At 39.0% G+C, this 16,466-nt stretch overlaps 1 protein-coding gene across 1 annotated transcript in view; it reads right to left on the reverse strand.

Moving 5' to 3' along the window:
* Positions 1 to 243: 243 nt before the first annotated feature.
* LOC144681677 (transketolase-like) overlaps positions 244 to 16,466 on the reverse strand; it is a 43,708-nt gene continuing 27,485 nt past the window's right edge. Inside the window, exons 8-14 of the mRNA XM_078543500.1 lie at positions 15,160 to 15,324; positions 14,492 to 14,648; positions 13,959 to 14,089; positions 8,815 to 8,898; positions 5,363 to 5,459; positions 3,220 to 3,342; positions 244 to 1,691 (exon numbers count right to left, since the gene is read on the reverse strand). Of these exons, the coding sequence (XP_078399626.1) occupies positions 1,519 to 1,691; positions 3,220 to 3,342; positions 5,363 to 5,459; positions 8,815 to 8,898; positions 13,959 to 14,089; positions 14,492 to 14,648; positions 15,160 to 15,324 (930 nt within the window). The 3' untranslated portion in view covers positions 244 to 1,518. The remainder of the gene's footprint in view (positions 1,692 to 3,219; positions 3,343 to 5,362; positions 5,460 to 8,814; positions 8,899 to 13,958; positions 14,090 to 14,491; positions 14,649 to 15,159; positions 15,325 to 16,466) is intronic.

Consider the following 16,466-nt stretch of genomic DNA (forward strand, 5'->3'; position numbering starts at 1 on the left):
ATTTATTATTTTGCCATGGCATAGCACCTCTCAAACAAAATTTGCATTTCTAAGCCCTTCAATTTTAAGTTGAATATCTTTGTAGGCTCTCAAATTTTAGAAACAACATTTAAAAAACACTTTTTTTAATTAAAATCTTTCCAAGTCATAAAATAAACATTTTTTAAAATTATGCCAGCAGTAAAATGGAGGCAGTGAGTTACTTATGCTTCTCTGACTTGTGCAAAACTCCATCATTTATTGTTATAAACATCAGCCATATATGAGTTACTTTGGTTCAAGTCTCCTACTATAAAAGTTTCAAGATTCTGAAAATTAACTACTAAATTCACATGGACACTATTCAAACAAAAATGGCTTTCGGTTACAGAAAAAAATGTAACTTAAGGAATGAGATTTTTATTGTATTGAAAGAGACTGAAATCTAACTGAGCCTAAAAATTAGAGTTGGCAATATTAATCGATGAAAAACAGCAACTTACATTTACAAAATGCCTTTGATGCAGGACAGGAACATGAATGGGTTTAAGGAGGAAATTCCAAAGCACAGAGCCATGCAACTGAAGGCATAGCCACCAATGGCAGAGAGAAAAGGAGTATAAATGAGGCCAGATTCAGAGGAATAGGTATTCAATTAGTTGCAGGACTAAGTCATAATGAGGGACAAGGTCATAAAGGGATTTAAACACAAACACATAGATCGTATAGGACAGAGAGATAGGTGAGCAGAATTTTGTGTAGGATAGGGTGCAGGCAGCAAAATTTTGGGTAAGCTGTAGTTTGTGGAGTGGCTGATGGTTTAACAAGATGGGTTCAGTTAATGGTGGAAGTGAGCAGTTAGGGGTGGAAGTAGGAAGTCTTTGTTGTGGAGAACAGATGGGGTTGAAAGCTCAACATTGACGTAAACAGGAAGCTGAGATCATGAATAGTCCGGTTCAGTGGCCTGAGAAGAGGATGGAGTCATTGTCAAGGTTAGGCAGTTTAACATACTTGTAAGACATTCCTCTGCCTATTTTAGCATTGGCATTAGCCTATATATTTTATTGTACTGATTCCTGCACTAAAATAATGAGCAGAGGAAAATCATACAAATGCATTAGACATTCTAAGTCATTTCTAGCCTCTGATGCCTTCAATTCCTATCCAATCCTAGGTCAGGTAGCCTTTTTATATAATTGTAGGGAAAGAGTGTAAAATGGTCAAGTATGGTCTTACACAGGTGACATTTCAAAACAAATCAGGAGCTGTAACCAGCTGTACACCACTAAATGGGCATATTTTGTGCATATCAGCCCACCACTGGAACAGAAACAAAAACTTACAGTGGCTGTAAAACGATAAGCAACAATTGTCACTATGAAGACTAAGTCAAGGTTTTTACAGGTAATTTTCATAGCTTATTACAATGCTTACAATTAAGTAAATCCAAGGAACACCCAAAGTATATTTCTAATATAAACAAATCACTGAAAAGAATCAAACTTCAGCCCATTAAGCTATCCAAATGGGGACTACTGTCTAGTCCGCAATGATGTTTTTCACAGTTTTCATGATTGCCTTTGCATCAATCTCAAACCTTTGCAGTAGCTCCGCCGGTGTTGCACTAAATGGTACACCACACACTGCCATAGGGTGCACTATAATGCAAGTTTCTGAAGCGAGAGCAGCTGCCACTGCTTCACCAAGACCACCTACAAGTAAACAGAAAAGCTATTAATGGTGTAGGTGTAAGAATAGATGTACTATGTGAAATACCCATAGTAAGCGTTTGTTTAATATAATATATACACATACAAAAAAAGACGAATTCTGTAGTGGTTGCAAATATACAAGAGTAGGTCTGGGGTACAGCAATTAGCTTTTCCCATGAACAGTTGAGGTAAGGAACATATTACGTGAATATTAAGTAAGTCAAGAAAATACTGGGTAGCAGCTGGTATGAATAGGGTTGCAGATCGATACACCGGAAGGAGATAAGAAAGGAAGGTCACATTGATCCCCAATTTCTCATTTAGGGGTATAATAAACAACAAACTGATCTTATTGCATAGACTTGATAAAGAGACAATAACCAGGAATAGTTATACTGCATTGACATAATGCCATTATGTTACAAGGGCAAAATTATGTTCTCACACCAACAGCCCCCTCTCAGTTGGTCCATCCATGCTTTTGTTTCCCAATATGTTGAAGCAGTCAACAGGAGTGATTTCAGAAACTGAAAGCAAGAATGCATTAGCCTCCCATTTAACATCAGCATCAGAGGTCCAATCTTCACCATTACCAACTGTTCTCAGTAAGAACCAGCTTCAGGAAACTAACAAAGGTAGTTCTGTTTTATATGATTACAGTCTATCTTCATCAGTTATGCATTGCATACCATAAGTAGTAACTTGTTTCTCTATTTTTGTCAAGTGGCTGTTTCTTACACCTCATCAGGACCTAGAGACCTGCATAGCCATCAGGAACGTGCCACGCAGAGGACAAACCGGTCATGCACAAGAAGTGATCCTTTTAAGATGCGCACGATGGTTGAGAGTTAATTTTAAAGAGCCTGCAGTACAAGAAATAGGTTGCGCACAGCAAAGGGAAATTAGAGGGATCATTTGCGAGGGGGAAAAGGGGAATGGTATGGCCATAAACAATTCTGCTACTGTAATGAAAGAGAAGCCAAATAAAAACTTAACTGGCAGATCTTCATGGTTTATTTGTAATAATAATAATATTCTAAGCATATTCTGTAGCTTCTGTACAATTCTATAACATTGTATAGGGTAAGGTAGTGGAACTAGCTAAACTGATTTCACAGAGAGCTGGCATGGACTTGATGGGCTGAATGTCCTCCTCCTGTGCTGTAACCATTCTATGATTCTACAGACACTGGAGCTTCTTGGGGGCTTGTCTTGCTGTGGCTTGTGGGAGCAGTTAAGACATATTTTTAATCTCCTGAGGTCGTCCCTGGAATGCAATCTTTCAACTTTATATTTGGTACCTATATCTCATATACTGCATTGTCTTGACATCTTGGGTTGCAACTAGTCTGTGTTCATCCAACTTTCATACAGAATACAGGATGGGTGGGTGATATGTCTCAGTAGCCTAACAAATGTTATGAGCTGTGTGTGAAAATGCAAACATTTGGCCCATACAATGAACCATAACATAATAAAGCACAGCCCACCATCCTTGTGCTGGTCCAAATGCATTTTAAAATCATACCTTCGTAATAGTGGTCTTCCACAGTGATAACATGCTTTTTTTTGGTGCCTTTAGTACAACAAATGATTGTTTTATCATCAAGTGGTTTGATTGTAAAAGGATCAACCACTCGAATAAATATACCTGTAAAATCAAATTCATTTTTGATTGCATATTTGACCATTTTCATTTGATTGTACATAATGCAAATATCTTAACCATTTCTAAATACAGATTCCCAAAATCCCTTATACACAAGGAAAGGAGAGTGAAGAGAACAGTGGCAATTTGAAAGCTTGATTTTCTTTGCTGGAGGCTTCCCCAATACATTGAAATCCTTGTCCTCATCTATAAATACTTCTATATCTTTGTCCCATCCTCTCTGATTGCCCCCATTTCTTCTCCAAAGGGTCTGTGCATCACTCCCTATATCAATTTGCTCAAGAACAAAGCAGTCTCTCTCCCAGAGTTCGATACCTTCATTCTCATCCTCTTTGGTGAAGACGGATATGAAATGTTCATTCAACACTCTACCGATGTTCTCTAGCTCCACCCATAGATTGCCGCCTTGGTCTCTACTCTTTCCCTGGTTATCCTCTTCCCATTGATATCCTTATAGAATATCTTGGGATTTTCCCTACTTTTACCAGCCACAGCTTTCTCATATCCCCTCTTTGCTCTCCTAATTGCTTTCTTAAGCTCCACCCTGCACTTCCTGTACTCCACTAATGCCTCAGCTGATTTGCTTCCCTTGGACCTGCTAAAAGCCTCTCTTTTCCTTCTCATCGTATCCTGAATATCTCTGGTCATCCATGGTTCTCTGGGCTTGTTACTCCTTCCTATCACCCTAGAGGAAACATGTTGAGCCTGTACCCTCCCCATTCCCTTTTTGAATGTCCCCCACTGTTCTTCTATAGATTTCCCCACAAGTAGCTGTTCCCAGTCTACCTTGGCCAGATCCTGCCTTATTTTACTAAACTCCACTCTCCCCCAATCCAAAACATTTTTTTTGCAACTTGTCTATTTCTTTGTCCATAACAAGCTTAAATTGTACCATGTTGTGGTCGCTATCACTAAAATGCTCCCCCACCACCACCACCTCAGCCACCTGTCCGACTTCATTCCCCGGAATTAGGTCCAGCACTGCGCCGTCCCTTGTTGGGCCCTCTACATATTGACCTAAAAAGTTCTCCTGTACACATTTCAAGAAATCCTCTCCATCCAAGACCTTAACACTATGTCTATCCCAATTAATGTTGGGAGAGTTGAAATCACCTAATATAATTACCCTATTGTTATTGTTTTTACACACCTCCTCAAATTGTGTGCATATTTGCTCCTCAATTTCCCACTGACTATCTGGGGGGTCTATAATAAACACCTAACAATGTGGCTGCCCCTTTTTTATTCCTAAACTCTACCCACAAAGCTTCATTTGATGCCCCCTCCAAAATATCATCTCTCCTTACTGCAGTAACTGACTCCTTAACTAATAATGCAATGCCTCCTCCTCTTTTATCCCCTCCCGTCTCGCCTGAAGATTCTATATCCCGGAATGTTGAGCTGCCAATCCTGCCCCTCCCCTCAACCACGTCTCAGTGATGGCTACTATATCACAATTCCATGTGTCAATCCTCACCCTTAACTCATCCGTTTTACATGTAATACTCCTGGCATTAAAGTAGAGGCCATCCAGCCGTGCCTTCCTCCCTTGAAACTTAATGCAGCTGTACTCCCTCTGACTTGATTGTTTTACTGTATTATGATATAGCTCAATTTAACACTTCAGTGTCATGCTGAAAGGAGTGATGCATTATCTGAGGTTTCAGTTCCATAATAAACTCATTCGCATAAAGATGCTCAACAATCAAGTAGAAATGAAATTCCATAACATTCATCCAATAGCAAGTAAATCAATTTTATTCTACTATTTAGTACTTAATATGGAGAATTCTATTAAAAGGTAATTAAATCATATAATGTAAAATGCATCACAATCTGCATTGTTAAAATCTGATAGAATTGTGCAATGAATTGTGATAAAAGAAAAAGCGTACTGCAAGGATGAAACCGCTTGTAAAGAGTCTGTTCACTAAATTAAAAGCCTGCAAAGAAAGACAAATTTATTTTTATACACTTTCAACAGCCATTGTTTTATATTTACCCTCTTCAGCCAACTTAGCAGCTGCAGTCAATGTCTCCTGCATTGTCACCCCAGCAGCAACAACCGTGACCATATCCTTATCTGTCTTCTTCAGAACCTGCCAGAATAAGCAATTTTCTTTAACAACTGTTGGGACTTTTTTGATTGACATAATTTTAATTTAAGCACAGAATAGGTTTTACAATAAAATTGTTTTCTGTATGAATTATTGATATCCTGGAGACAGACAAAATAAACCAAGTTCAAACTGAATTATGAGTCAGCTCAATTTTAAATTTTTGATCACTAACAAAGGCTCTTTGAAATGGGGCATTTATATTGCAACTGCTGCATTTGTTCCAGTTTGGCAGTACCCCACATATAAACTGTAATTCTCAGGTCCAGGAGGAAAATGATATTTACCCACAGAGTTCCTCGCTGAACAAACAAAAGTTGATAATTAAGGAGAACGTATTTGGGGGTGTCAGCATTTTCTGAAGCATTGATTTATTGTGTCCCCCATCATCCCTGACTGTTTGAAACAGGTTTCACACAAAGTATTTATATGGTGCGGGATGTTAAACTCAGATAGTGCGAGATTACTGCCTCCAGGGCTCACCCTGGAATTGGGTGGAGTCCCGATTCCAGGATTATATTGCAATATGAGCATCAGTACTGAACCAACTTCATAGCAATGCTAAAGTTGCTGTATTAATGTGATCCAAATCCAGAGCCGCACACACTGCCTCTGCCAATCACAACTCTGCTTAACTAAACTATTTGCAAAAACAAAACCAATCCCAAGTCTGTTTCCTACAGCTAAACTTAATACCTGAAAATGCCACTGTAGATCTGGTTAGTGCACATTTGAATCAAGGGCATTTTTCATGAGGTGAGTTATACTACACTGTCACTTGGTCCTCAGGTTTCCACTGCAAATGGGCAATATCATATATACTAGCGTAAAAATCGATCTCATGCAAAGGCCGACCCCATGATTTTTGGCCTAAAGATGCCATAATTTTTCATAAGCCTCATGTAAAAGTTTCAGGGATCAAAGCCTAAAAATTTCAGAACCAAAGGGTATGTGGATTATGAAGAGAAAAGCCATTGCTTTAAGTGCTTGGGCTACAATTGGAAAGCAAAAGTGAAACCAACCAAATACTTCCCAATATGGGAAACAAGACATAATTACAGTGATGGGTTAGCAGCTGAGATTATAAATGCTGATTTTCTTTTCAAAAAGAGAGAGAATATTGTTCAGAACTCTGCATAGTGCAAAGTAAAAGTGGACTCATTGACATACCACTCAAAAATTGTAGCACAGGCAGAATACTTTTTTAAAATGCAGTGGAATTATAGATTAGGTTTTTTTTGCAGCAGTATATGGTTAAGAATATTGAGCACAGGATAGAGTTTGAAAAGCTTATTAACATACTTCAGTTCCTTTTTATAATGTGTTAAAAACCTAATTAAATCAATCTGACAATACCTCAGCTTCCTGTCACTAAAGGTCATTGTATCCATTCAATGTGGCCCGAATCAAGCACCTCGAAAACAATACACGTGTAAAAGTCGACCCCATGACTTTCGGCCTAAAAAATGGTCTCAAAAATTTGACTTCTACATGAGTATATGTGGTAATTTAGTCATTTCATTCAATTAAATAGTAATTGACACATTTTTCCAACAATGAACAGAACTACAGTCTGTGTTCACTGTATGCTGCTTCCATAGTGTAAACAAAGACAATCAGATCTACAGACTAGAAATACAATGCTATTGCATTCAGAATCACGAATCCAGCAGATTGAGATCAGTATTCAAAGATAGAGATCATCAGAATTTTTAGGCTGTTAAAGGTATACAGGAAAGATAGGAAATGAAGAAAAGGAGGAGGGGATGGTGGTATTGATTGAGAACATTGCAGCGCTGGACAGAAAGGATGTCCCAGATGGGTCAAGGACAGAATCTATTTAGCTAGAGCTAAGGAACAAGAAAAAGTGCAATTACTTTGTTCGATGTAGGAACAAATTTGAAAGGAAGTTACAGAGAGGTGCAAGAATGAGACAGTAGTTATAAAGAAGGACTTCAATTATCCGCATATAGTCTGTGTTAGTAGTAGACTGGGTTAGGACTGTTTTATCCTAGGCCTTATTATTGGGGGCATACAGTACAAGAGCAAGGTGGTTATGTTAAACTGGTATAAAACACTGGTTCAGACTCAACTGAAGTACTGTGTCCATTTCTGGGCCCCACACTTTAGGGAAGATGTGAAGGCATTAGATAGAGTGCTGAAAAGATTCTCGAAAATGGTTCCAGGGATGAGAACTTCAGTTACACAAATAGGTAGATTGGAGAAGCTGGGGCTATTTTCCTGGCAAAAGAGAAGTTTGAGAGAAGATTTGTTAGAGGTATTAAGAATCATGAGGGCTCTAGACAGAGTAGATGGATAAAAATGGTTCCCACTGGTGGAAGAATCAAGAACTAGAGGGCACAGGTTTACAGCAACTGGGAAAAGAAACAATGGAAACAAGGGGAGAAACTTTTTCACACAGTGAGCAGTTAAGATCTGGAATGCACTGCCTGAGAGTGTGGTGAAGACAGGTTCAATCGAGGGAATTGGATTATTATTTGAAAAGCAAGAATGTGCAGGACTATGGGGAGAAGGCGCTGCAATGTAACTAAGTGAACTGCTCATTCAGACAGCCAGCGCAGACAAAACAGGCTGAATGGCCTCCTTCTGTGCCGTAACAATTCTGTGATTCTGTAAATTGATTGATTGTCTTCAACACTGAGTCGCTATACCTTTTAAGATTCTGCAAATGCTTTTGAGTCTCTGTCACCCTGTTGTGACAACCAGTGTTAACAGTACCTATCCCGTAAATTTCACATGCATACAATTTTAGTTAGTCCCATTACCTGTATGCCCTCTGATCCACCTGAATCTGCACGAGGTGCTGTGAGTAATTATGCAACTGAGCTAGTTCTAGAGAATTAAGTCCAATTTGCGCCAGCAGGACTGGTACCTGTTCTTAACTATTTAGAACTAACGTGTATGACAATGTGAAAAACTGAAATTTGATCATCAATATCTGTAAAATTTAATTTAAAACTTTGAATGCTGAGGACTATGTGGGAGATAACTAGGTTGATACAGTAAAGTTGCTAATCATTAGAGGGTAGAAAACGGTTATATAAAAATGGACATGTCGGTCCATAACTGGTTACTTTTTTGTTGATTCGTAAATAAATTAAACAAAAGAAAGTAAGCTAAGATAAACTATAGGTGTCTCTGAAAACAGAGAACAGAATGTTAATCAGATTTCCAGCATCCGCAGTATTTTGCTTTTATCAGAATGTTAATCAGGCTTGCTAGTTAACAGTAGTAGGATGATCATTCAGACATTAGGACTAAAACTGAGAAACAACTCCAAAGAATTTGCATGAGTTCCTCTTACTTTGTTACTTACCTTAGCTTTTCCAACCTCAAATACTTCAGAATTTTTATAAATGATTGTAGTTTCTGGTCGGCTGGTTCGAATGAAGCAAATACCCTAGAGGCATAAAGCAAAGAATCAAATATTATGGTTTTATCCACATGAATAGTTTAAAAATCCAGTACAGAATATATCATGAGGGAAGAACAATTCTTAGAAGTTCTATTCATTAGGTAAATATATGCATCATCCCAAAATGGCGCAAGATGTGCTGAGCAGTGAATTGGAGGTTTTAAGGATTCTCCAGTACTGCAAAAGATTTGCTAACAGGCTTTACTTTGAAAGCATTTTATGTAAAGTTACAGTATGGTTTAGTGGCAGTATTGTGTTACCAATGCTGGACTTTACAAGAGGGATACGTTTTAAAATATCTCCGTTAACTTAAGGTAAATTTGGGAATTCTAGAAGCATGCAGGCTCACAGGCATGCCTAGGTGATCTGGTTGCCATCGGGCAGAAATCTATTGAAATCACATCTGTATGCAGGAACTCTCAAAGAGGACAGATTGTAGGCATAAATGGGTACTTTTCTGGTTGGCAGGGTGTAACGAGTGGTGTGACACGGGGATCAGTGCTGGGGCCTCAACGTTTTACAATTTATATAAAATAACTTGGATGAAGGCACCAAAGGTATGGTTGCTAAATTTGCTGATGACACAAAGATAGGTAAGAAAATAAGTTGTGAAGAGGACACAAGGGGGCTACAAAGGGATATCAATAAGTTAAGTGAGTGGGCAAAGATCAGACAAATGGAGTACAATGTAAGGAAATGTGAAATTGTTCATTTTGGCTGGAAGAATAACAAAGCATATTATCTAGATGTTAAAACGTTGCAGAGTTCTGAGATGCAGAGGGATTTGGGTGTCCTAGTGCACGAATCACAAAAGGTTAGTATGCAGGTACAGCAAGTAAATAGGAAAGCTAATGGAATGTTATCGTTTATTGCGAGGGGAACTGAATACAAGAGTAGGGAGGTTATGCTTCAGTTGTACAGGGCATTGGTGAGACCACATCTGGAGTATTGTGTACAGTACTGGTCTCCTTAATTAAAGGAAGAATGTAAATGTATTGGAAGCAGCTCAGAGCAGGTTTATCAGACTAATGCGTGGAATAGGAGGGTTATCTTATGGGGAAAGATTGGACAAGCTAGGCTTGTATCCGCTGGAGTTTAGAAGGCTAAGATGCGACTTAATTGAAACATAGGAGATCCTGAGGGATCTTGACAGGATGGATGTGAAAAGGGTGTTTCCCCTTGTGAGAGAATTTAGGGGTTACTGTTTAAAAATGTGTCACCCGTTTAAGACATAGTTGAGGAGAAACTTTTACCCTCAGAGGGTCATGAGTCTTAGGAACTCTCTTCCTCAAAAGGCAGTGGAAGCAGACTCTGAATATTTTTAAGGCAAAGCAAAAGAGATTCTTGATAAGCAAGGGAGTGAAAGATTATCAGGGGTACACAGGAATGTGAAGTCAAAGTTACTAGAAGATCAACTATGACCTTATTGAATGGCGGAACAGGCTTGAGGGGTCAAGTGACTTACTCCTGCTACTAGTACATATGTTCTTCTGCTTTTTGTGAGGAAGTGGGGGATAGCATGCGAGAGCGCGAGTGCCTGTGCGGGGGCACTAGCCAGAGCGAGGGGCAGAGCGAGAGACAGCAACTACTGCTGTGTGAAGAAACAAGGCAGTCACTGCGTAAAGCACAGGGAAGGACGGTTTTGCATTAACAATCAAGCAGGTTGCCTGAGACAGTTGGGGTTCTGTTCAAAAGGAAGGTGGCAGATTCAACGGGCCTTTTGCTGATTTAAGGACCAAGCAGTATTGAAGTGGGCCTTGCTGATGGAAGTTGGATCTGGAACACAGGCTTAGTGGAACAACTCTCAAAGAACACTAACATCTGACCTAGAGTAGCAGGGAGAAGTCTGCTAGAGAGATTGGAGTAACTTTGGGCTAGGTTTTGTAAAGGAACACATCTGCCAAAAGTACAATGCACAGCGAAAGGGGTTGCAAGATGTTTCTCGATTGCATTGATTAGTTAATGTGAAAGCACCTTACCTTTAATTAGGTGTATTCATTGCCTGTAATTAATGTTTGATCTATGCTGATTTGTTCGTTTGTTACAGTAAAAGTTTTAAAAAGTGAAATCTTGTCCATCAGCTTATTTCTGTTGGTCATTTGGGAAAATCATCTCTCTTTAAAACGTATCAGTCTCTACGGGGATTGTAAATGTCACCTTTAAACCGAATTTATGAGTTCAGCTCCACTTCAGAACCTGAGTACATAACTTAAACTGGCACTTCAGTGCATAAATGAGGAACATTATCTTGTCGGGGTTGTTGTTTTTAGAATATCTTTAACAGCAATGCCTGTGCATGCGGTGAAAAAGATTTCATGTCTTCATCCAAAGCAATCATAGCATCTGAGCCAACTTTCATTCCTCAACCAAGTCCACAAAACAGATTATTTGGTTATTTATCTCATTTCCTGTTTTGAGAGACATTGTTGTGCACAACTTGACTGGCTACTAAGCAGTGACTATAATTCAAAAGTAATTAATTGCCTGAAAGTGCTTTGGGACATCTTGCAGCCATGATTTGTCATCCATAAATGCAAGTTCTTTCTTTCTTTCTTATAAATAAGTTAAATGCTATGCCAGTAAGTCCAAAGTTTTGCCCTGGTTCAAAATAAACTTGTCATGATTAATTGTGTCATTTAGTCTGCAATCAAACAAAATTGAAACTTTAAAATGGATTTTCGACTGCAACTTTAGACTATTTTTATTCATTTTACCTGCAAACGTTTTGCTCTTTGGTGTGACAGCACATCACATTTAGCTACTCACTACGTTACAACAGTGCAGGACACAATCAATACCACCGACTATCCAAGCCAGCTGTTGTGGAATAGCTTTGAACAGAAGCCCTCCAGTGCAGGAGATGAAGACTGGCATCCCAATTTGTTTGTGTGTGTAAAGTTTTTCGTCACCTCTCAGGATAAATATGACAGGGCTACACGATAACTCAAGGTGCGGGATAATTGTGTCATGTCCATAAGACATGAAAGAGATAATAAACAGTTTAAATCAAACCTTACTTTCTGCTTATTTAAATAATGCATTTTGCTGGACCAAAAACATGGCTGTTATAGGTCACATAATTTGCAAGTTGGCTACAGTTCTGGAAACTTCCAACAGTAATTAAAGGACAAAACTCAACCTTCATCCTTGTGGAATCTCACACATATCATTGTGTGGACCCATTACAATCAACGAAACAAGGGAGCAGAAGGCGGTCTGTCTCCCCAGCCGGAGAGCCATTGAAACTCATCATACCTGCGGAGGTGTTAATAGCAATGAACAATTCAATAACAATGAATTTTGACCAAAGACATAGAAACTGATCGTTTACCTAAAACTGACTTGTCAATGGGCAACACCACATAACCTAAAACAAAAATAAAAATAAAAATACCTGGAAAAACTCAGCAGGCCTGGCAGCATCTGCGGAGAGGAACACAGTTAACGTTTCGAGTCCATATGACTTTTCAACAGAACCAACTAAAAATAGAAGAGAGGTGAAATATAAGCTGGTTTAAGGGGGGGTGGGACAAGTAGAGCTGGATAGAGGGCCAGTGATAGGTGGAGATAGCCGAAAGATGTCATAGACAAAAGGACACAGAGGTGTTGAAGGTGGTGATATTATCTAAGGAATGTGCTAATTAAGGGTAGAAAGCAGGACAAGCAAGGTACAAATAGCCCTAGCGGGGGTGGGGTGAAGGAATCGAAATAGGCTAAAAGGTAGAGATAAAACAATGGATGGAAATCCATTTAAAAATAATGGAAATAGGTGGGAAAAGAAAAATCTATATAAATTATCAGAAAAAAAAATATTGAGTTCAACAATTTTAGATCATGAACTCTCTCCTCCATCCCCACCCCCCTTTCCGACCCCCCCCTTTTTTTCCCAATAATTTATATAGATTTTTCTTTTCCCAACTATTTCCATCCATTGTTTTATCTCTACCTTTTAGCCTATTTCGATTCCTTCACCCCACCCCCGCTAGGGCTATTTGTACTTTGCTTGTCCTGCTTTCTACCCTTAATTAGCACATTCCTTAGATAATATCACCACCTTCAACGCCTCTTTGTCCTTTTGTCTATGACATCTTTTAGCTATCTCCATCTATCATTGGTATCACTGGCCCTCTATCCAGCTCCACTTGTCCCACCCCCTTAAACCAACTTATATTTCACCTCTCTTCTATTTTTACTTAGTTCTGTTGAAGAGTCATACGGACTCGAAACGTTAACTGTGTTCCTCTCCGCAGATGCTGCCAGACCTGCTGAGTTTTTCCAGGCATTTTTATTTTTGTTTTGGATTTCCAGCATCTGCAGTTTTTTGTTTTTAACCACATAACCTAAGCTCTGTAATGTTCCTGGACTCCCAGGGCAGTCTCCAACCTGCCAACGCCAAAGCAGGACTCCAGGCTGACAACAAGTCTCAACTTCCTTGAAGCCTGGTTCTCTGGAATATTCCTGCCATCGCCAGCAGAGCGGAGCAAGTCTCGGTATACCAACCTCATTTTGCTGCGTCATCAACAACTAAAAGGAATTTTGCAACTCCTGCTTTCAGCTAGCTGAGCCCGCCTGAGCCTTCACTAGACTCTGACATTCATGTGAATTAATGTCCATATCTTTGTTTCTTTTCTTTTTCAAAAGTTATTCCTAGTTGTAAATCTCTTTTCTTGTGTGTGCCCCTCATGTGTCCCAGTGTGTCCCGGGGGTGAGAGAGGATAAGCAGTTGCAACAACCATCCCCCGAGTTTGAATGTATGAATAAACCATAATTTCGATTTAACCCTAAAGAGAATTAACTGTGAGTCGCTTTAAAATTGACTTCACAAATTTGAAGAGAGTTTGGGGAAAACAACGCCACAGCCTATTAAAAAAAATTAAAACACCTCTGCTTAGGGGCAGACGGCGAGAAAAATAAAGGAGTTCAGTTTGCCTCTCTGCCCTGTCTTAACAATTGGTTTAAAAAAAAATACAACTTGGCTTTAAAATTGGTCTACAATTAGGGATAATACAACTTTAAAGCGTGCTGCTAAACATTGCATTCTATACCTTGGTGTTAGCAGCCAGTTCCACAGCCCGTTCAGTTGACACAGCATCACTTGGATAGAAGATTGTTGCTGTGGGAATGGCACGGAACATAGCAATATCCTCCAGACCCATTTGGGAAGGTCCATCCTCACCTAAGAAGAATTAGCAGCATTAGAAACATTATCACAGCCCATCTCCCATTGTTCAATTTGAAGATGCCCTGCATGATCAGCAATGAGTAAGTTTCAATCTTTAGTTCTGTTGAGTTAGCCAAAAGGGACAATATGCCTTGGGAAAATCAATTAAGGCTTCTGGCTCAATCACTATCCACTGACCCCCGATGAGGTGTATGTCTGTACCCTATGGTGAGCACCAGATAAATGAATAATCAATAATGATGCCTGCTGTCCACAATCACTTGCAAAATATGCATAAGGTACTGAACTCCAGTGTAAGTTCATTCTTCAGGACAGGTGTGATACTGCAAAAAGGGCAATAAAATTGTCTCGATAAATTAAAAATTAGTTTAGTAGAGCCAGTTAAATCAAACTCACCAATTGAGATACCACAGTGGGATCCAACAAGGTTGATATTGCTTTCAGAGATTGCTGCCATACGAATCTGATCAAATGCTCGTGAGAAGAAAGTAGAAAAAGTGCTGACAAATGCAACAGTCCTATCCCTTGCACAACAGCCAACACCAACACTCACCTGTAAAGTGAAATGCAGAATAAATAGCAACCATTTGGCTAACTGCAGAAGCACAGTGAGCAAAGTTCTTTTTTCCTTTCACTTTCTATTTTTCACAAGTTGGTTGCATTAATTGATGAAGAAAAATAAGGCAGAAAATTCTACCCAACGGAACCAAGATCGTGAAATGCTTTAAAGATGATAACACAAGGGAGATGTTTTGATTGTAAACTATCACGATAATAAATTACAGTGCCAGTCTCAACTCTTTTGCAAAAAAAAAACAAGTAGTTAAGGAATATATTGGCGGCATTAGGGTTAGGGTTAAACTGCAGATGCATTAGGCAAGGATAACAGGTAAATAATATGGTGTTGGTCAAGGCCAAACTGTTCCAAATACCTCCAGAAAAGTGAAATGGTCAGTCCATTGTGCACTTTAGTACCACTTTCAACATTACATGATGTAGAGTTAATTTATCCCTATTGTCTGTTTTTATTTTCATGTACAAATTAAGAAACTAAAAGAAGTTACCATGTTTTGCTCTGCAATGAAACATTCTATATAACGCTTAGGATGTTCCTTTTTGAACATTTCTGAGAATGTTGAGTTCTTTGTATCACCGTCTAATGCAATAACACGGTCATTACCATGACCTAATTTTGCCAGAGCAGTTCCAAAGGCTTTTCGTGTGGCTACCTGGAAGAACAAAATAAAAGGTAAATGAAACGTAAATATATCCATGCTTGTGTTTTTTTTAAAAAGATGGAGCCTTGATACAACAGTATAAAAGAGGTTTCTTGTTGGTTTGCCTGGAGGGGAGGAATCGGATAAAATGCCTTTTTCTGGGTTGGTCCGGGGGGGGAATTCCATTTATGCTCATAAATTTGATGAATGTTTCTATCCGACACTCAAAACTACAGAGCGGTGCACACAGTCACTCCAATGCCTCTTGTAAAATATTTACTTAATACCCAAGTGACAATAAAAATGGAAATATTTATCAAAAACAAGAATAAGGAGAAAACCTCATGAAAATAGAAACACATGAACAATTTTGTTTAAATGCAGTGCAATCAAGCAACAATAAAGTGACACAGTATAGGCTGAGTAATCTGGGGGCATCTAAAGCCTTCACAAAGGATCTAAATTAGCTAGATTGTACAAGTACATCTGTAACACAATCTCAAATTTCAGGTCTTTCACTCCATGCTATCTGAACCTCTTGATGGTGTTGCAGCCTGGAGCAAGCTTTGCTCCATGTTTGTTGTAATCAGGCTATAACTGAAAATAACATAAGAAATGTGTCAGTCAAACAGCAAACATCACCACTTTTGGCTCAATTCACATGGAAATAACAGATTTCAGCTTGGATTCTAATTGTGACAGAATTGTATTCCTCAGTCTGTCCAAATTACTTCTGATTCTAGGCTGCAACAATTGAAAAAAATTCTAACACATTGCACTGCTTATTCCACTGGATCACTAAACAGCAATTGGCTAACCTACTACCAATATTTAAAATGGCCTGGATTTAGCAACATCGCTCACCAGTTATTATAGGGTAAGTTGGACAGCAACTTCTAAGTCCACACATGCGCAGTTAGCTGCAGAAATCCAGAAGCTGCTGCCCGATATTCCCTGCTTCTCCACAAGCTATGTTCTGCCTGTACCTTGCCAATAGACCCGGCATTGAAATCCATGTAAGGGTGCATGTTTGCTGTACTTATCCACTAAAAGCATGCCAGAAAATGTTGGGGTTGGTGCATTCAGGCATAAGCAAATTTTTAACATTGTAATATATTTTAATTACTACCAAACAACTGCTCTGGTATCAACTT

The sequence above is a fragment of the Cetorhinus maximus genome, chromosome 6, assembly GCF_964194155.1.
Source record: "Cetorhinus maximus chromosome 6, sCetMax3.hap1.1, whole genome shotgun sequence".
Classification (NCBI taxonomy): Eukaryota; Metazoa; Chordata; class Chondrichthyes; order Lamniformes; family Cetorhinidae; genus Cetorhinus; species Cetorhinus maximus.